Source organism: Acomys russatus, chromosome 8, assembly GCF_903995435.1.
Source record: "Acomys russatus chromosome 8, mAcoRus1.1, whole genome shotgun sequence".
Classification (NCBI taxonomy): Eukaryota; Metazoa; Chordata; class Mammalia; order Rodentia; family Muridae; genus Acomys; species Acomys russatus.
The window spans coordinates 73,960,217-73,980,855 of record NC_067144.1 but is presented as its reverse complement, the minus strand read 5'-3'; the positions used below and the strand labels follow the sequence as shown (position 1 = coordinate 73,980,855).

The window sequence follows — 20,639 nt, the reverse complement described above, 5'->3', positions numbered from 1 at the left end:
TTGGTCTGGTGCAGCCTGTCACCCAGAGTCACACAGGTCACACCTGCTGTGACAGTCCCAGCCCCAGCCAATTGATGCCCCCCCCCATTTTTTTTTAAATTAAAAAAAAAAAAATCTCCTGGCTGCATATCATCAAGAAAAACAACATTGTTTTCAGGGTCTCTTATCTCTCCACTCCCAAATATCCTGTTTCTTTGGGCTGGGCAGCCAGGACCAATAGAACCCTCTTCCTGCCACTGGCTGACTTCACTTCCCAGACTTAGCACAATCTCATCCGCTCTAAACAACCTCATCAAAACTACTTTCTGGTCAGAGAGAAGCAATAATTATTATTAACATTTATTAACGATCAATAAACTTGATTGCATTATGGCCAGCACTATTAAGGTAAGGAGAGGGTTTCTCTACTTTTGACAAAATCTTGTTCTTCTTGTGCTCGCTCGGCTTCCTTTATCAAGGGCAGATAAGTCAGGGTTGGGCAACACCCCCCCTACCACAATAGAGGACAACAAGATTTCCTTTGCGCTGCCTAGTAAATTTCCTTTTTCCTACTCCGACCATCCGCAAGGCTTAAAAACTTCAAACTCAGAAAAAAATTGGGGTTTCTAAATTCACTGTTGAGCGCCGTGGATTACTTTTGCGATGGCTTTTCAGAGCGCCTTCTGAATTTTCCTGGCTCTTTACCTGTTCCTAACGGTGTCTGGATGTGGGTCTGATACAAGGCCACAGTCTCGGAGGTTGGAGGGCAGGGTCAAAGAGATGGTCTTGTCAATGGTGAATGTTTGGATGCACTTCAGGGAGTCTTTACCACCAGGCGTGCCAGCACGTCCCCATGGAAGTAAGGAGACTCTCCGTGGCTGTTGGTAACAGGATGGACAAATGTTGACTTGAGCTGTGGGACCTCCATGCTGAGAGGACGTCTCTAAACTCAAATGGTGGTAACTGGGTGTGTTGGTTTATGTGTCTGTCACAAATAAAACACCTGCCTCTCTACGCACTGTAAGCTTTTTTCCTAGCGATGTGTGGCCTGTGGGGACCGCAAAGCAGTGGGCGGCTGGCCTCCTCTCTGCTGTGTTTGGGTGGGTCTATTCGTTTTCTTGTAAATGTTTCTAGAAGAAAGCTGGTAGAGTGTAGTGTGGAGACAAAGCTGTGCGGATGGGAACTAAATGTGGGCTGGGTGGAAGCCGTTGTACTATGAGGCGGTGGGTCTGTTTGACTACATCCCAGGCCACCACGCTTTGGTGACATTTGTAGCCGACATAGGCAAAGACAGGAAGCCAAAGAGTGTGTGACTCGTTGCGTCTTTAGTTTTGTGGCACGAAAGATGAGACATGACCTGTCTGTCCAGTAAGAGTTCTGCTCAGCTTGAAAACCCATTTAAAAAATTGGGGTCTGCCCAGAACTGAGATGCGGCCTTAGAAAACCATCTTTGGTTTAATGTCCCTCACAACTGTCACGTAAACTCTGCTGCGGAGCTCCGTCCACTTTTCATATCTCAGGGTATATTCTGTAATCTAGTAAGGATCGTACCAAAGGCTGTCGCCTTAGAGTTTGCGTTCTCTGGCTTCAGGGATTACTGCCAGCTGCAATATGGTGACCTGGAGAGGAATTTTAACATCAGGTCTGATATACCCTACTTTTAGATAAATGAGTAGAAATGACTTGATTTTTATAACCCCCTAAATGCTGCCTTTTGGATTCTGCTTTAGACTCTTAATTTTATCCATATTTCAAAAACAATAAATCAAATAGTCTCTATAAATCTTAAAGAACTTGAGTAGAAGCTTATGTGGGTTCCTCCCCACTCCCCAAATCAATGCTTTTAAAGGGCCTAGGAAGAGCGGGCCGCCTTGTGCAAGGCGGAGAACATTTTGACAAACATTCCAGTGTGTTACTCTCCCTCATTTATGATCCACATTTATGAAAAAGTCACTTTTGGAGTCTGAATGCATTTTATTTCTTGAATACATTTGGGGACAATTGCTTGCTCTGCTGTAGGACTCTGGCCATGGGTAATTTCAGGATTACATGTATGTCCTGTATCTCCCTGCGATTGACTTCTTCAAGCCCCCTGCCCCCCCACCCCCCACCCCCCGCTTTAAAAGCAGTCTTTCCTGAGAGGTGATTTCCTTGAAGATGAGCTTTCCTGGATAAAGCAGTGAGATGCTTTTATGGCTTTATTCATGGGATAGGAAAAGAGGCCTTGAGTCTGTTGACTGCAACTTTGATTATGCTTATGGTGGCTGGAGCAAGCCTCAGGTTAGCATAGGGAAATGTCCCCTGAGGTTAAGAGACAGTCCCCTCAGGAGCACTTCCCCATGGCAAACATGCTCAAAGTTAGGTGTTTCAGTCAGCTCTGAGCTTGTGAAGGTGGCATGCCATCTCAGTGGGGTTATTTCCTTCAGTCATTCTGCCTAAAGCCCCGTGAGGCACTCTGTTGGTGTTCTTTCCTGGCTTTGACGATTTGGGGTTAGACAGCACGGTGGTGTTTCAGTGGGGAGAGGTAAAGGTGTTTTAGAAACTGGTATTTCTCTCTGCACTTATGGGCCTCAGAATGAGACTGAAGGTTCTGACAGGAGCAGGTTAGTAACCTAGCCAACGCCTGTGTGCAGGTAGCGGGAAGATGGCTGCGACCGCTGCAGCTGCTTGGACCCTGGAGCCCGTTGTCCCCAGCGTGACCTTCTATGCCTCAGTTAGGGCTTTAACTCAGCCCTCCAAAGGTTGTCTGACCTTGTTTATGGAAGCCCAGGATCTATACGTTGTGTCCTGCATTTAAAAACACTGGGCGGAAAACTTAATAAGGTTACGATAGAAACAGTCTGACCCTGAGCAAGTATGGCGGACGGGAAGCCTAGGTGGCAAGCCTTAATTCTAGAGTTGAACTTTGTACTCGCACGCATGTGCAGAGGAAGAGCTCGGAGGGAGCGTGTTCAAAAAGCACCTTGAGTGGAGGCAGCTTAGGAATCAGACAGGATGTGGAAATTTCCTAAGAGTCCCCAGGTGGGCCGGATCTGGACAGTTGGAAAGTTCCTGAGGAGGCTCACAACACTCTGCGCTGGGGATGATGCATGGGCTTTCAGTGGATGTGGCTAAGGATCCTGACAGCAGCTGTGTTCCTCCTCCACCTCCTGGCATCAGGGGAGTAGGCATGGCTTCCTCGCTGCTTTGTGGGGGGCTCTGTGACCATGGAAGAAACTCCAGGTGCCAAATGTTGTTGTTCTGCTGGGTAACTGCCACATCCCAGAGCAACCCCCCTTCCCATCCCCCTTCCCACTCCCCTTCCCCCCAGAGTAGCCCCACCCCCATGTCTGCTCTGGCTTAAGTGCACTGAAAAGACAGGGCTTCTCCAAGCAACATCCTGTGTGCATTGGGGCCACTCTCAGATCCCAGCTGCCCTCTGTGGCACAGCAGTATGCATATCCGTGAATGCACGTGTGAGTGAGTGTGTGCATGCTTGTGTGTACCTCTGCCCACCAGGTGTCCTGACTCGTGGCCCTGTTGAGCAGAGTTTGAAAATGGATGAACCTCATTTAACATGCTGCAGGACCCCCACGCTCAGAGAATGTTCCAGAACAAAATGATTCCTTCATCGTCTGTATCTCCTTTAAAATCGTTATTGGCTTTTTTTTTTCTCCCTTCTGGAAAACAGATCTCAATCTTTAAAGACATTATTCCCAAGCGCACGCGCATACACACACACACACACACACACACACACACACACACACACACACACAGACACTCACCAGTGTTTCTTTTAAAAGCACGCAAAGAAAATAAAATACGAGAATATTACTTGTGCGTTTAGAACGTCCAAGTGAGTTCCCTTCAGCCGAGAGGCATTGGTCTAGCCCTTGGTGTTCATGAGGCACCGTGGAGACCCGCCCGAGTCCCTGAAATGAGCAGTCTCAGCAGTGCAAATCTGCAGAGATGGGTTTGAAGACGTGCTGTCTCAACATTGCTCTGGTGAGCCTTGTCCTGTTGCTCTAGGGCCTTCTGCTGTGATAGGGTGACAGACACCGCTTCCTACTCTGCCCTGGGAACACCTTCAGATTACCTCAGATGCCACACACACACATACACATACGCGTGCGCGCACACACACATACACACACACACACACACACACGCAGGCACGCACATGCACGTATGCATGCACACGCACATGCATACATGCACACACGCACACACACACCTGAGTGTGCACACATTCACGCATGCACACGCGCACACACACACACACACACACACACACACACACACACAAACGAATGCCCATACTTGCATTTACGTCCTCAGCTGGCTTGTGTCTATGGGCAAGGCCCCTCAGACACCTGACCCCAGCTTTCTCACCGTCGCAATGGCGACTCTGCCTCATGCCGTGGAGCCTCTAGCAGGTACTCAGTAAGCGGCAGATGCCCGGCAGTCAGGTTATGGTCGCCTTCCATGACAAACTGCCATGCTTTCTGACGCTGCGTCGCCCTCCATGTGTTTCTTGTAAGCCTGCTTCAGGGGGGAAGCGCATGGCCACTGAAGGAGCAGCAGGGTGACTGCGGCAGTCATAAAGTAGCCACCACGGAGCCTGTGGCAGAGTGTGCTGGGCTGCGGGGATGGCGGGAGCTGGTGATCAGCACCCAGCTGCCCCAGGTGACAGTGTCCTGGGGTCAGGCTAGCCTGCTGCCTCACCTGGTTGCAGACAGCAGGAGGCCTAGGCTGTGTCTTGTTCCTTGGTAGCACAAAAGGGAAGGTCCCTGGGATCCTTCCCTGTACAGTTACCATCATAACTTTTAGGGGAAACATAATTTTGCTTTGTACAATTTACAGACAAAGAATGAAAGACAATTTTCTTTTTTTCTTTTTCTTTTCTTTTCTTTCTTTCTTTTCTTTTTTTTTTTTTTCCGAGACAGGGTTTCTCTGTGTAGACTTGGCTGTCCTGGACTCACTTTGTAGACCAGGCTGGCGTCAAACTCACAGCAATCCTCCTGCCTCTGCCTCCCGAGTGCTGGGATTAAAGGCGTGTGCCACCACTGCCCGACAATTTTCATTACAGGGAAAGCACAAAGATGTTATGAAATCAATTTAGATTTTCTTCATCCGAGGAGGCTACAGTGGCTACTGACCTCTGGTGTGGTCTTTCTGATTGTGTGTGTGTGTGTGTGTGTGTGTGTGTGTGTGTGTGTGTGTGTGTTCTTCTATACAGCTAACTGTTCTGCTTTTTGTCCTTGATACTAATTTGTATACATTCCACCACCATGACACGTATAAGCCTTCAATTAGCATAATTTTATGCTTCTTTTATTCTACATAAAATAGATGTCATCATTTTACAACCAATGCCTGCTGCGTTCTCTCCGTGATTAACTTTGTGAGCGTCATTGCTTAGAAAAGAAATTCCTGTGCCCCAAGTACGCCTGTCTTTGATGTCCTCGTCAACGTTAAGTGTCTTGCCAGGTCCGTAGACGTGTGCCCGCTCCCACCGAGAGGGCTTGAGTCACCCAGGGCTCCTCGGATATTTTGACCTAACCTCTGTTGTGGCCCTTCTCATTTTGACTTGAATTTGTGTGTGTCTTAGCATTTGCCCCCCCCCCCTTTTTCCTGAGAACCTGTCTCAGTTGTCCACTGCAACTTTCCTTTTTGCCCTTCCACGCCCTGTTTGATGCAGCGTGTTTCCCAGTGTGTCTCCCACGGACCTTGTCAGGGCCTGGGCTCTGTCATCTCTCTCTCCCCTCCCATGCGTTTCCTCCTGTTTCTTCTCCCTCTGCCTACTGCTCGCCTTGGTTTGTTTGTATCTCAGAAACCCACAGGGCCTCGTTCTTAGTAATAAATAACACACACACACACACACACACACACACACACACACACACACACACCTCTTCAGCAGTGTCAGCAGGGGCTGGCGAGCTGTTGGGCTGACAAGTATCTAAATAATGTATTTTTAACTAAAATCCGTTGCAATCGCTAGGGAGGAGGTAAGGGATCAAAAGCAAAGCAGTCCATTGTGAAGTCACGGCTCCTCAGTGGGTCTCTTTTCCCACTGAGATGAAGTGGAGTGTGCGTGCGTTTGAAGGCACATAAAACGCTTTAAAACATGAAGCTCTAGGACTTGGAGTTGGTGATTCCAGTTTGAGGCCATGCCGGAGCTGCCTGTCAGGCCTTGTGCTAAATAAACAAGCACCCTGTCTCAGATGCTCAGGGCAAGCTGGTGCTGTAGTGTCCTCACGGTAAGATGGAAGCTTTGAGAAGGAAACAGAGTGCATGGTCTCCTTTCTTGGCGTCCTCGGTGATCTCTCTAGGCCGGTTGTTCCCTGTCTCCCCAGTGCTAAGTTTTTCAGCAAAAAAAGGTGCGCTGAGTGCTCTGAAAAACAGCAAGACACTGGGTCATGAGAGTCCTTGTAACTGTCTACCCTGTCACCTGTTCTTATGTGAAAACAGCCCCACAGCAGCCATCCTGTCTGTCACAAGAGGCAGCTAGACAGTGGGCTGCTGGGAAACTTGAGGGTGGTGGCATCTTGCTGCTGCTTCTGTGTTTTCTTGGTGACAGGGACTGTTTTAGATTGTTTTACTTTTTGAATTTTTGAGATGGTCTCACTCTGTACCTACCCCCAGGATGGCAGAGAACTCATGGCAACCCTCCTGCCTCGGCCTCATCATTGTCAGGATTGTCTGGCTTAAAGGAATATATGCATCAAGTGATTTTTTCCCCTGCAGTAGTGGGGATGGAACCCAAGGCTTTGTGCGTGCCGGCAAGCTCTCTGTCCCAAGAATTCTTTCCTTATTTGGCAGTATCTAAGGGATTCAGGCCTGTTGGTGACTGGCTTATGTGTCCTCAGCCCAAGTGTCAACTTCCTTGCTCTGCCTCGGGCGTCAGTAATGAAAGCTGGGGTTGGAGTTTTCCGCTAGGCCCTGCTGAGTCTTTCAGTGGGGTGTTGGTGGAACTCAGGCCCGGGAGGAACAGGTGCCGTGCTGTTGTGTGCAGATAAGTGCTGAGGGTCTCAGAAAAGAAAAACACCAAAGCCAAGTAAAATCATGTATGTTTTCAAGTGCCATATCAAGCTCCAACCATAACATCAACACCAGGGCTGTTACTTCAAACACTTGCTGAAAACAATGCGTGCTTGCTTCTGGAAAATATGATGGGAAACATCAACCGGAGATGCTACAGGCTTGACTGGTGCACATTCAAGGATGTGCGTTGTGCGTGCTTGCGTGTGTGTGTGTGTGTGTGTGTGTGTGTGTGTGTGTGTGTGTGTGAGTCTACATGCACCTATGTGCACCGATGTGTGGTCACTAGAGGTCAGTGCTTGCTATCTTCCTCAGTTGCACTGATTTGGCTGGACCAGCTGTTCAGGGAGCCCCGCGCCCTTCTGTCTGGGAGCCCCAGTCTTCACCACTGCGGGGCTCCCAGAAGCACCTCCCGCTCGATTCAACCTTTACGTGAGTGCAGGGGAACCGAACTCAGGTCCTCATGCTTAAGTGTCAGGTCCTTCATGCGCTGCTCTGAACAGTCTCACTTTTGAGCCGCCCATGTCTGTGGTTCACCGTTTCTTTTGCTGTCTTGACATTGCAGTGTTACAAATAACACATGGGGCCTCTTCCTAACCCCTCCCCCCATCCTCTCATTCTGTCTCCCTCCTAACCCCATGCCCTCTTTGTTGCTGCAAATAACAAGTCCAGTTAATAAAGCCCATGTGGGCACAGGCGCGCAGCCACACTTGATGGCTCTTAAGCTTCACTCAGGAGGAGAAGAGACTGTTGAGAGAATACGTCGGAATTTGTCAACATGGCAAGTCCATGACTCAACCTGAGGCAAGGTTTCCTAAGACATTGCTTTAAGAACTTGTGGTTCCGTGTTGCCTGGCTCTCCTTGGTGGTCCCGTGTGTTTCTACAGCAGCCATCGGTAGCGGGGAAGGCCGTACAGGACGCCAAGCCCACAGTTAACTGCAAGAGGGCCTTGATGCTCTATTTCTTGGTCCTATCATTGCGATAGACTCTGTGGGAAAAGATTGGCTTTATCATTGCTACAGGGCAAGGCAGGCACAGACAGTAGTCACAGAAGGGCCAGGGAGAGGGGACTCCCTGGGAGGGGGATGGTGGCCAGATCTTCAGCCTGGCACAGTGGGACCTCAGCAGGAAGTTGGCCTCCTGTGGCCTTTGTTCTTTAGGGGTGGGGGGAGTGGAGCTGGGCTGCAAGTGCATCACACAGTGCTTCCTGAGGCCCCAGACAGTGGGGCCTAGCCAGATGCTCTCTGCAGGGTTGCAAATCATAGCCCTGGAGGAGCCCTGTTCACCTGGGAACACCACCATTCCTGCTTGTGTTGCTGTGGAGTGCACTGGGCGCAGGAGCTCGGAGCTCTGCATGACACGGAAGCTCCTTAGTGAATGGGAGCCACTTGCATCTGTATCCAGGCTCGCCTCCCACCCACTGCGTGCAACGGAGGGATACAATTGTATATCATTGTTTTTCTTTCAGTGTCAACACTGATGTGTGAGTTCAGCTTTTCCACATTCAAGGGGCTCGTTTGACCCTTTTCTCCAAGGGGCTCCCTTCTCTGTATTGTGAGACAAAAGCTCTGGCAGAAATAGCCACTTCCCAGGGTTCACAGCCGGAGATGACATGTCCAGTGCTGGGACATGCCTGATGGTGCACCTGACTGACCCTTTTCTGGATAGGCCCACCTCTGTCCCTCCCTCTCCCTGAACCTCTCTTCTCTTCATCCTCCTCTCTCCTTCCTCTTCTCTTCTCTTCTCTTCTCTTCTCCTTCTTCTTCCCCTCCCTCCTCCCTCCCTCTTCCCTCCTCCCTCCTTGCTCGCCTCTCTTCTCCTCCTCTTCCTCTTCCTTCTCCTCCTCCTCCTCTTCTTCTTCTCTCTCTGTCTCTCTGTCTCTCTGTCTCTCTGTTTCTCTCTCTCTCTGCAATTCCTGTGAACCCTACTACAGGGGCTTTGAAAAACATAAAAATCAGCAGCAGAGCAGAAGAAGCCCTGAGTGTCCAGCAGAGCAGCGGGGCCTAGTTAGGTCCGGTTCTCCTCACTGCTCTCATCCTGGGAACGTGGACAGAACAGTTCTGTGCATTCTCAGTCTTAAAAGTCAGAGAGAATACTGCCTTAGAGAGTTGTCCTGTGCAGAACTCATCAACACACGAGGCTTTGGCTTCTCCCGTGTCTCTTTATCCATGTGGACGATTAGGACTAAGAAAATGTATTTACAGCCACAGAAAATGAAAAATATTGCCAAAGGATAAATACAAGCAACTTTCAGAGTTATCTGACTCCAGGAATTATTCTTTTTAGCAACTTGAATTAACGCAGACAGTTGTGTAGACTTGGCCTCTTTTTTAAGGCAAAGAGGATGAACTGTGAAGCATCTAAAATAAATAAAATCTGCTTTGCTAGGGCCACCTTCCAGCCATTAAAAAATCCCCTCTTTGCTTCTTCATATCCCTGCGAGGAACTGCCTCCTGGACACTACCCCTGCCTCTACCCTTTTGGCTTGCTACTGAGGCATAAGCCCATGGTGGCCAGTTTTTAACGATAGTGATTATGAAGAAAGAATGCATAGATTTTTTTTAAGCCTTGTTCTCTGGTGATGGAAAACATCTTTTTTTAGACCCCGTGTTTACTGCTTTGGTAAACAGTAAAATGCTGCTGCAGCAATTACCTTGAGGACAAACGGTTTGTAGACAGATACTTCCTACACTTGCTTCCTGCCCTGATAGCCAGGCCAACCAGAGGCCTGGGTGGCAGGAAGGGCTCCTTCTGGAAGCTTCCTGCCCATGCACGACTCCTTCCTTATTCTTAATGTCTTCTCCAGTGGGATCAAGACCTGCTCCTGATTTTGAAGGGAGGAGCCTGTGCTTTCTAACAGGTGAAGAGAGGAAGCGTTAAAGTAAAGGCTTTTGTGTCTGTTTCTCAATCTTGGTGTTATCTCACAGGACTGTGCTATGTCGGGGGGGAGGGGAGTGGCTAGGTCTCTCCAGCCTTTTTGAGTCACTGAAAGAGATTTATGGCCCCACTGGTTCTCCCCCATGTTGGCTGAAATTGGCCAGATTTGGATCCAAAAAATTTCAGCTCTTGGTTTGTTCTCTGAGCTGAGTGTACAGCAGTCATTAAATCCCAGGGAACGCATTGTTTGGGGGCCTTTGAAGCAAAACAAATAAAACCACAAAGCCCAAGCAGTGAACAATAGAGAGCCAACTTTACCCATCTACAGGACGTGTCCTTAGCGACTGGCCCTTTTGTTGGGGGGAGGGGAATATCAAGTCAACTTTACCCATCTACAGGACGTGTCCTTAGCGACTGGCCCTTTTGTTGGGGGGGAAATATCAAGTCAACTTTACCCATCTACAGGACGTGTCCTTAGCGACTGGCCCTTTTGTCGGGGGGGAAATATATCAAGTCAACAAACAATAACACCGAACAATAAACTAAACAAAATAAATAGCCCCAAGAGCCCTGGGGCTCTATTCCTGGAAAAGCCCCAGAGAATGTTGCTCACAGGTTCAACACAGGGAAACCTGCTGCTACAACGAGCCTCCTGCAGAGGTCAGAAATAACCACATCCCAAGAAGCCTCTCACTGCAGGTGCCCCTCACTCCTGGCCCCTTTCAATGCAGGCCCCCCTCATTTCTGGCCAGCCTTCTCTGATGCCTCCCTGGGCCTTCCACAAGGCAAGTATCTCCTGTGAGTGTTGCAATGCAGTGAGAAGGACACCAGTGGGTAGGGGGCCCCTCTGGTCCTGCACACAAAGGGTCCATGCATATAACTGCCCTGTGGAAGCAGAGACTAGCGTTGCCTGGGGAAACTGTTGCATGTGGGTAGGTGAAGGATCCAGTGTGGCAAGTGGGTGCTTGTGTCCCCTCATGATTTTCTCTACACATCCACTTAACATACATATTTTGTGTTTGAAGTGAACAAAAACTGAAATGAAAAAAAAAAAATTGGCCCCAAGAGAATTTTCCCCGTAGCACCTCCCCAAACCCGTTTGCTAATCTTGAGGGCCTCGCAGTGTAGAGTCCTAGCATCCTGTTTGAGCACAGACAGGCTCTCTTCCTTTGCCCTTGCGCTGGGAGGTGTTGTCTGCACAACATTGTAACCTGAGAGTAAAGCTCCACCACTTGTCCCCCAGCACAGTTCCCCACAGATGCCACCTCTGCAGGTTTGCAAGATGCAGGATACCATGGATCCCGGTGGTGTGAATCTGGGATGGGGTCAGAGGGCAGGCATGTATGGATGGAGGGCCTCACCTGTGGGGGTCCCCTCAGAGACCACCTGGACTGTCTGAGGATGCTTGGTTTGTTCCCGTTACTTGGACTGATGTTCAAACGATCTGTTGAATAATATTGGCGAAGTAGCGACAATAAAAATCTTCTTCCTATTTTTACATTTCAAAACAATTACTATGGAGATTTAGAAAAGTAAAATTCAGAAAAGAAAATTAAAATATTTTATGTCACACCATCACGGGCGTGCTGGTGCTTGACTCTTTTCTGATGGTGTATATGTGGTTTGTTTTGGTTTTTTGCAGGTATAACATTTGAGAAATGAAACTCATTTTTAAAATAGCAATTTCCTACTCACTTCCTTTTTCATAGGCTCCTTGGGAAATACAGATCCCATGTTGTGTGTGTGTTTTTTCTTTCTTCTTCCCTCTTTTTTTCTTTTCAGGCTTAGGAACTGAACCCAGGGCACAGTGCGTGGGCTGTAAGCTCTCTATGCCCTGACCTGTGTCCACTCTTGGAAGCTATTTCCCTTATCTGATGGGGCAGTGGCACCTGTCTTGCAGTCCTGTGACTGAAAAGCTTGGAGCATGCATGACCTTGGAGCATCAGGGTGCTGGGGTGAGCCCTCTAGCCACTCACCCGAGCCTCTGTGCTTTGAAACTTTTAAAATGATTTTTAAAAATATTTACTTTTATTATTTAAAAGTGTGTGTGTGTGTGTGTGTGTGTGTGTGTGTGTGTGTGTGTGTGTGTACATAAATGCAGTTGCCTGCACAGGCTAGAGGAATCAGGTCTCCAAGAGCTCGAGTTATAGGCAATTGTAAACTGTGTCATATCAGAGTTAAATCTGAATATGGGCCATCTGCAGGAGCAGTGAATACTCTCTTAGCCACAGGCCGTGTTTTCACCCCCATTTCTTTGATTTTGTGACAGGGTCTCACTGTGTAGCTCAGGCTAGCCTTGGATCTGTGAGCCTTCTGCCTTTTCCAAGCTGTTTGGATTATGTTCCACCATATATAGCCCTTATCATCATCATCATCATCATCATCTCCTTCTTCTTCTTCTTCTTCTTCATCAGAACATATGTGCTATTTACTCTTTGGTAGTAAATCAATTATCTTTTCCAGTTGTAATTTTCATGTTTGTCTTCAAACCCAGTGCACTTTGGACCCTCAGAATTTTGTGTAAAGGGGCAAGTTGTGAGAAGTGAGGGACTCAACCATGTGACTATCTTCAAGTGAAGACCCAGGGTTGAGCAGTTGCATTTAGCTCTATTTTTGTAACCCTAGGAAAAGAGTCAAAGAGAAACCAAAATGGGCTCCTAAAGGCATCTCTTCTCCAGCCTTAGTCCCTGGGTGAGCTCTCTGCTGGGAGGTGCAGTTCTGCAAGGAGCAGCCATGGAGTTGAAGGCGACAGTTGAAGTTTTCACCAATTCTCCAGCATGGGGACCTTAGTGAGAGGAAGTGAGCAGGCGTCTAATGAATTATCATGGCAGAGCAGTTCCTATGAGTCAAAGTTTGTGAGGGAGAGGGCCACGGGTTCCTGACTATAACTTCTTCTCTTTAGGAGGCTGAGCCAAGAGAACTGCAAGTTCAAAGACCTGCGGAGGCTGCAGCGTGGGGCCCAGGACAGCCTGGGCAACTTTGATCCTGGGTTAAAATAGTTAAAAGTAGAAAGAGGGCCTAGGGTTGTAGTTTAATGGTAGAGTACCTGCCTCACAGGTACCCTAAGTCCAGGCCTTCAGTCAGCAGCCTGTTTCTGTTTCTCCCTCCTTCTGTCCATCTCTGTCTTCCTCTGTCTCTGTCTCTCTTTTTCTCCCTCTCTGTCTCAATCTCTGTCTCTGACTCCCCCCCCCACATGCACGCCCACACCCACGCACATTAGTTTATGTCACACCAGTCATGATCAGAAACCCCCAAATAAGGCCTGTGAAAACTAAGTGCTCTGAGCTGTGAGTGTTACGCCACTCCAGTGAGCAATGCATCCTGGGTAAATGTCTATCTGACGAATGGATAGCTGCTCCAGTGGTAAGTGTGCAAGTGTGCATTGGATCAACAGGAAGGCAGCACCAGTGCGTGACAAAGCAATGATAAAGAATCTGTTCCTTTTTTTCATGCTGTGTTTTTTTTTTCCTTCAACAAATTTACACTTTTTCCTCCAACATGGCTTAAATGACGACTCGCCATTTGCTTTAACGTTTGGTTGTGCATGTTTATGGCGCGAGTGTTCACGCTCATACAGGTAATGGCAAGGCTACTGTGCTCAAGAAGGGTCGTGTTTCTGCTCCCTTCTGTAGTTATCCAGTGTGCGTGTCAGGGGCGAGACTGCTCCGCCTCTGTATTCACCATGAGCAAAGTTGCAAGGTACAGCAGCGTGTTAGTGCAGCTCTGGGTAGCACATTGCCCTCTAGACCCGATCATCCTGTGTGACTGATGTTTTCTACCCTTCGGCCTCCATCTTAACTATTTCCTTCCCAACTCTTGGTCACTGTTTTCATTTCTGTTTGATTTCTGCCTATTTAACAGTTTTAGCTTGTGCCTGCAAGCGATGCTGTCCACTCTTCCCTCCTGTAACTAACCTGTTTTGTGCAGCATATTACCCTCAGGATTCCTCCACACTGCGCACGTGATAGAAAAATCTATCTCCATGCCCCCTTCCTTTTGATAGGAGTTTCATGTAGCTCAGGCTAGCCTGGAATTCTCTGTGTAGCTGATGATGACCTTGAACCTATGACCCTCTTCTCTCCATCTTTGAGGGCTGAGACTGTAGCTGTGTGAATCCACGTCAGGTTTGCAAGGCATTGAGCATGGAACCCAGGGCTTCATGAATGGCGGGCCGTCCCCAGCCTGGACTCTCATTGTTCAAGACAAGTACTACCTACACTGCACAGGTTCCGCATTCCTTCACCCACTGGGGCTGTCCCTGTGTCATGTGTCAGGCAAACAATGCTGCCATGACTTGTGGAGCTTGTGGGTATCTTTATTGGATGTAGACTGAATCGCCCAGGGACTTCTGGAACATACTGCAGTCATACAAATGTCCTTGAGAACCCCTGTTGGCCATTTTAGGCCTTCTTTGGGGGAAGGAAAATACCTTTCCACGGTCCTTTGTGCATGCCTGTGCTGGCTGACTACACAGGGCCATGCAGAGCCTGGTGGGGTTCGGAGTGTTTGGGGCCCTTCTCTTGTGACTGTGTCGTCTCTCCTCTGGGCTGTGGATGGAGATACTCCCGCTGGAAACCTAGAAGCAGAAAGGCATCTGCCTAGCAGCTGGGGGGCGGGGCACCTTCTTCCTTGACACTGGCCACGATGCAGCAGACAGCCTTTGAGTTCACTGAGGGACAACCCCCTCTACCCACTTGATACCAGGGGTCTGCACTGGGTCCTCTGGCTGGCTGTTTGCTGCAGCTCGTTAACCAAGTATTTTTAGACATGAATCAGTGAGAATCTGTACTAAGCGTGCTGTTGTAGGTACTGCTAACTTTTCTTCTGTGACTATAGTCACTCCTTTAAAATTTCAGTGGCTCTGTAATAATTTAACTTCTTAATTGTGGGTGCTGGCCTCTGTGTACTGTTTCACTCCCACAAGGTTTCATAACAACTGGGATTTGGCAGCTTACATGACTACAGTTTTCATCTACAACAACTGTAAGGCGTCATCTTTATTAGTAGCTAAGTTTCTGTTTTCAACTACAAAATAATCTGTTCACTGGTAGAGATAAATATCAATAACAGAGAATAAACAGTGTATTATGTCTTGAAAATGTACATTATTTAATTTGGTCAGTCTTACGGATTAAATGGTTATGTAGAAAATGATGGTAATAGGAGGCCAGGGCAGTGGCTCAGTGGTTAAGCATATTGCTGCTCTTCCAGAGGACCTGAGTTCAGGTCCCAGCACCCACATCAGGCAGCTCATGGCCCGAACACCTGTGACCTCTATCTCCAGGGCACGCAACACGTTCATCTCATTTCCGTGGTCACCTGCACACATGTGACACACACTCATACAGACACAGACACATATGCTCATAAATAAAAAAAAAAAGATGAACGAGGAAAATGGTGAAAATGTGATCTTCCATGGAACTTAAGGTTTTCTGTGAAGATGGTTCAAGGTCTCTACCAGATTAGTGTAGGTCCATGTAGTTCTTAGGAAAGATGCAGCGGGGCTCCTTGATTCTTTGCCTAGTTTCCCTGAAAGGTAAAATCTTTTTAAAAATGTATTTATTCCTTTATGATTTCCTACATATGTAACGTACTGCGACAGTATCCTCCTATTTTCTTTTCTTTTTCCTTTCTCCCACCGAACCCCTTCAAATCTCTCCCTTCCTACTTTCATGTCTTGGGGTTTTTTCCTTTTAGAACCCCTGCGTTCAGTGTTGCCCGTGTGAGCAGGCAGGGGCTCATGAAGTTGAGTCAGGGAGGAAGAGTGCCCAGTGGCTGACCACTGAGGCAACGGACCCATTTACACTTACATTTTTGTTTTTTGTTTTTTAATGAACATTCTTCAGTTGATTAGGAAATTGTCTTCCTAGCACATGTAAGACTGTAAATGTTTGCTGAAGGAATGAATACACGAAGAAATGATCCAATATGTATAAAATCTTTCTCAGGTGAACTGGATAACACAGGGTCCAGTTTGTAAGGAATCAAAGGAAAGGAAATGACCTTCACTTGGGATCAGAGGTTGGAAGAAGTTTTCACTGGCCACTGAGAGCCCATTGTGTCTTAGGCTAATTGCATTTCGGATGTGTACACTTAATTGTTCTTGGATAATTAAAAGAGAAGCAGGATTTTGATGGAGGACCAGGTATGCATGGACACACTCATGCATGGGCACACTCATGCGTGGACACACTCATGCATGGGCACACTCATGCATGGGCACACTCAGGCGTGCACACACTCAGGAGTGACACACTCATGCATGGGCATACTCATGTGGGGCACACTCATGGAGTAATTTGCTTGCAATTATTGGTTACAAAACATGCTAAGGAAATTATATTTTAACTTCCTTTTGTTGTTTCATTTCGACTTTTAACATAGTTTTAAAACAAACAGAGTTTTCAAAACTCTAAAGATGCTTGCACCATTTGCTCCCTGCAGAGTGGCGATGCCGGTTAGGATGTGAACTGGGTGCATCTCTCATTGGTCCAGGGCTAGATTCTCCCGCCCAGAGAACTGAAGGCTCCGTCAAGCTAGGGAGTTGACATGAAAAGGTTTATAAAGAAAAGGATGTGCAGTCCTCTGAGACATCATGGCTCGATTCTGGGAAAGTTTGGCTAAGACTACAAGACAAATGTCGGGTCACGTGATGCCGTAAACCAGGAAAGTGCTTGGTAGTTGTTACCAACAGCAGCCTCAGTAGGATATCAGTTTTACAACTTGTGACAAATTACCACCCCGCTACCCCAGACTGAGTTCCAAGCACCACAAGTCTCTTCTCTCACAATTAGGGAGACAGGTGTTCCAGCTGCACCTGCAGGGCAGGCTTGCCACGGAGGTTCTGAGGAACAGACCCAGGCCTCTCCTCTGGCCTCGCCTGCCTGCTCAGGAGGCGTGTGGTCCCCCTCATCCCGATTGGTGCCTCCTGTCTGCGTATGGTTCCGCCTCTAATAAGGATGCTCTCACTGCATCTAGGACCAACTTTAAATTAGTGTGACCTCGTGGCAGCCATTCATCACGTTGGCAAGCCCCAACCTCTAAGTAGACCGTACTCGAAGATCACAGGTGAGCACTGTTCAGCCACCACAAGTAAGGAGGAGGCAGTGAAGGCCACCGAGGCCCTCCTGCCCTACGCAGCCTCTCCTGTTTGAAAGAGCAGGGCTCAGGGCACCGACTGTGCCTATCAGGTAGAGCAAGGATGCCAGGGGTTTCACCTTCATGGCTCCATACCAATCAGTTTTCTGTGTGAGCAGCATTCTAGATGGTGGGACTGTGACTCGTGCCATTAGGGGAAACATGACACTTGCTGTGTGCCTGGCCACCACCACAGTTAAACCCTGTGTGATGATCAAAGCGAAATCACTGTAGAGCGAAGCGTTCACTCAGCGGCCAGCTCAGTTTCACAAGATACCCAAGTGATGTTGCGGTTTCTCTTATCACTTGACTTAGTAATAATAGCAAGAATGTAGCGCAAGGCAGCTCTGGGCTTTGGGCTTTGCTGCCGCAGCAGCCAGTCACGTTTCTCCTCCTTGTCCCCCCACCTTCCCGGGCAGATGAGTGTGCTAGTCGCCTCTTCACAGAAAGACTTCCAGTTTCATGTCCTCAGTGCAAAGATTGAACTCACAGAGACGGGCCTGCCTGCTGCAGCTACCAGGCACTGTCTCCTCCTTCTTGCTTCTGTGTCCTTGGTGTCGGCGGAGAGGCCACACATAGAAGATTCGAGGCTAGAGATGTGACCTGCCGTGACAGGAGCTATGTCTTCTGAGATAGCTCAGTTTCTGAGGTTCAGAACTTTATCTCGCCACTAACAGTGGACTTGGGTCACATACACATGTGGCATTGTCTGTATGCGCTTGCACAGTTCGTGTGCACGAGAGGGCTGCTCACGTGCAGCTGCCCACCTAACTGTGGTGCTGAGGAGCTTGTGGAGCTATGAGGAGAGGTGGGGGTCACCCAGTGGAACCCCTTTTCCTTGTAAGCTAGTGGCAACTACAGGGGTACGGCGGGTCCCTCAGATGTGCGATTAGACCATTCAATGCTTCTGCACGGATGGTCAGGGCTCTTCTCTCCAAAAGGCCGACAGGCAGCATTAAATTGTGTTTGCAGAGCAAGCCCCTGTTTCCGGGATACCTTTTCTCACCCAGTCTGTAGTAACACTTCTCAATGTGACAAACACCTGTGCCGTGCCATGCTCAGATCCTATTTTGGGGCTGGCCTATACCCAACAATGTGGGTGAGGTAACCGTGGAAATGTGTTTGTGTGCAAACATGTCGGTGTCTACAAGGCCTTGAGAGCCATGGCTCACCATAGGGTTCAAAGCGGCTATAAGAAGCCAGGGGCTGTTTCAAGAGCTGTGTTAGGGCAGTGTGATGGCTAGATAGGAAAACCCAGGTAGACACACTTGCCTAGGGCACATGGGATGCATGCTTTCAGATCTCCTCCTTTTTAAAACTAGGGTATAAAGTTGTGGTTCTGCGCACAGGGAACTGGTTCTGCCAATGTGTGGTCTCTCATACGCGCTTTGATATATATGTCTTGTCTGAATACTGGGTGTGGCCGGCACCCTTCATCTCATTTGTAACCAGTCACGAACTGTATCTATTTTACCTGTTTGCCTAAGCATCGTAAGTGTGGGCTCAGTATAAGCCAGTCCTAAAGAAAGCTACTGCCTGGGTGATAAGATAAGAGGAGCAGACCCTGCTCTGGGTTTTCAGAGGCTATTTTTAGCTGCAGCTTTCCCAGTAGATGCCCTAAACTTTTTGTTGCTTCTCGGGGGCCCCTTTGGTTAGCTCTGTCCTTACAGTGTGTGCTGATAACGATGTGCTCACAGGTTTGCTGCTGTGAAGCCAGTGGCTTCTCAGAGATCAACAGAACAGCCGCACTGGCCTCTAGGATCAGGGCTCCCACAGAGGCTCCGTGGTCCACAGGCAGGGACACAGAGCGAGACCACTTGGTATATTTCTCCTGATCCACAGAGGGGCAGGGAGCATCTCAAGCTGCCATCCAGTGGTGGACACAGCCCCTAAATCAGCTGTGTCTTGTTCTCCCAAAGCCGGGCAATTTGCTTCAAAACACCTAAATGGGGTTTTTTGCTCATGACCTCAGCTTGCTGGACCCAAGGGCAGGGGTTACCGGTGTGGTCATCTGGGCTCTGCTGTTCAATACTTTTTCCTGAGCTTGTCCGTTAGTGCACATCTGCGAAGGGGCCGTTGACGTGGAATTCAAATCTCGTTGTTTAGTCTACACGGAGCGGGAGAGGATTCTGTCTCTTTAATATTTATAACGGTTGGACAGAACTTGCCGGGTGAAGGTTAATTACCCTCCACTTTAAGCAGCTCCCTGCCCAGATGGGTTATCAGGGCTGAACACTCGTTACAAGATTAATCTCATTTCCGACAAGACTTCCCTTTCCTTCAACTGATTTTTGCCCAGCCATTGGAGCTGTCATCAGCCGTTAAAAGGAGGGTGGATCGCTCTGGGACAGAAGCGCTGGTATGCACAGAAACAATGCAGAGCCATGTCCTATCTCGGGAACATCTTTAGGAGAACGCATTTGGCCCTGTTATAAGGCCAAGGCTCATAAACAGCAGGGACAACTGGAGCTCCCTGAGCAGCGTGCCTGGTGACACATTTCCAAGGTGCTTACACCCCCCTTCCCTTGCTGTGGAGTCCTGTCCTGGGACGTGGAGCCACACACTGGGTGGCGTTGGTTTGGAGGCCTTCAGACAGTCATAGTGTGATCATCTCATTTCTGAGGACTCCACCTAGGCAGGGACAGGCTCCCACGTCATACCCTGTGCCATTGTTGTGAATGGGAGGCATAGCTCAGAGGAAGCAGTCTTCGGGGACTGTAGTCAGTGGTTCTAGGTGTCTGTGTGGCACTCCACATGCCTCCTCCTACTGTGCGCTGTGCACCTATTAGGCGCCTCCTTCAATCCCTGTGTATGTTCAGGTTTGTGATCAATCTCAGAGATTTTAATACACAGTGAATACACAGTGACTGCACATCTCAGTGAATACACAGTGAGTACACACCACAGTGAATACACAGTGTATACACACCTCAGTGAATACACAGTGAGTGCACACCACAGTGAATACACAGTAAGAACACACCACAGTGAATACACAGTGTATACACATCTCAGTGAATACACAGTGAGTGCACACCACAGTGAATACACAGTAAGAACACACCACAGTGAATACACAGTGAGTACACATCACAGTGAATATGCAGTGAGTGCACAGTGAGTACACACCACAGTGAATACACAGTGAGTGCACACCACAGTGAATACACAGTGAGTACACACCACAGTGAATACGCAGTAAGTGTGTACCACAGTGAGTACACAGTGAGTGCACACCACAGTGAATACACAGTGAGTGCACACCACAGTGAATACACAGTGAGTGCACACCACAGTGAATACACAGTGAGTGCACACCACAGTGAATACACAGTGAGTACACACTACAGTGAATACACAGTGAGTACACACCACAGTGAATACGCAGTAAGTGTGCACCACAGTGAATACACAGTGAATACACACCACAGTGAATACACAGTGGGTGCACACTACAGTGAATACACAGTGAGTGCACACCACAGTGGGTACACACCACAGTGAATACACATCACAGTGAATACACAGTGAGTGCACATCACAGTGAATATGTAGTGAGTGCACATCACAGTGAATATGCAGTGAGTGCACAGTGAGTACACACCACAGTGAATAC

At 48.5% G+C, this 20,639-nt stretch overlaps 1 protein-coding gene across 1 annotated transcript in view; it reads left to right on the top strand.

The window, feature by feature from the left end:
• Nucleotides 1–410: 410 nt before the first annotated feature.
• The window catches only part of Erg (ETS transcription factor ERG), a 99,814-nt gene continuing 79,585 nt past the window's right edge, over nt 411–20,639 (top strand). The window contains exon 1 of the mRNA XM_051150298.1: nt 411–838. Coding sequence (XP_051006255.1) covers nt 779–838 — 60 coding nt within the window. The 5' untranslated portion in view covers nt 411–778. The remainder of the gene's footprint in view (nt 839–20,639) is intronic.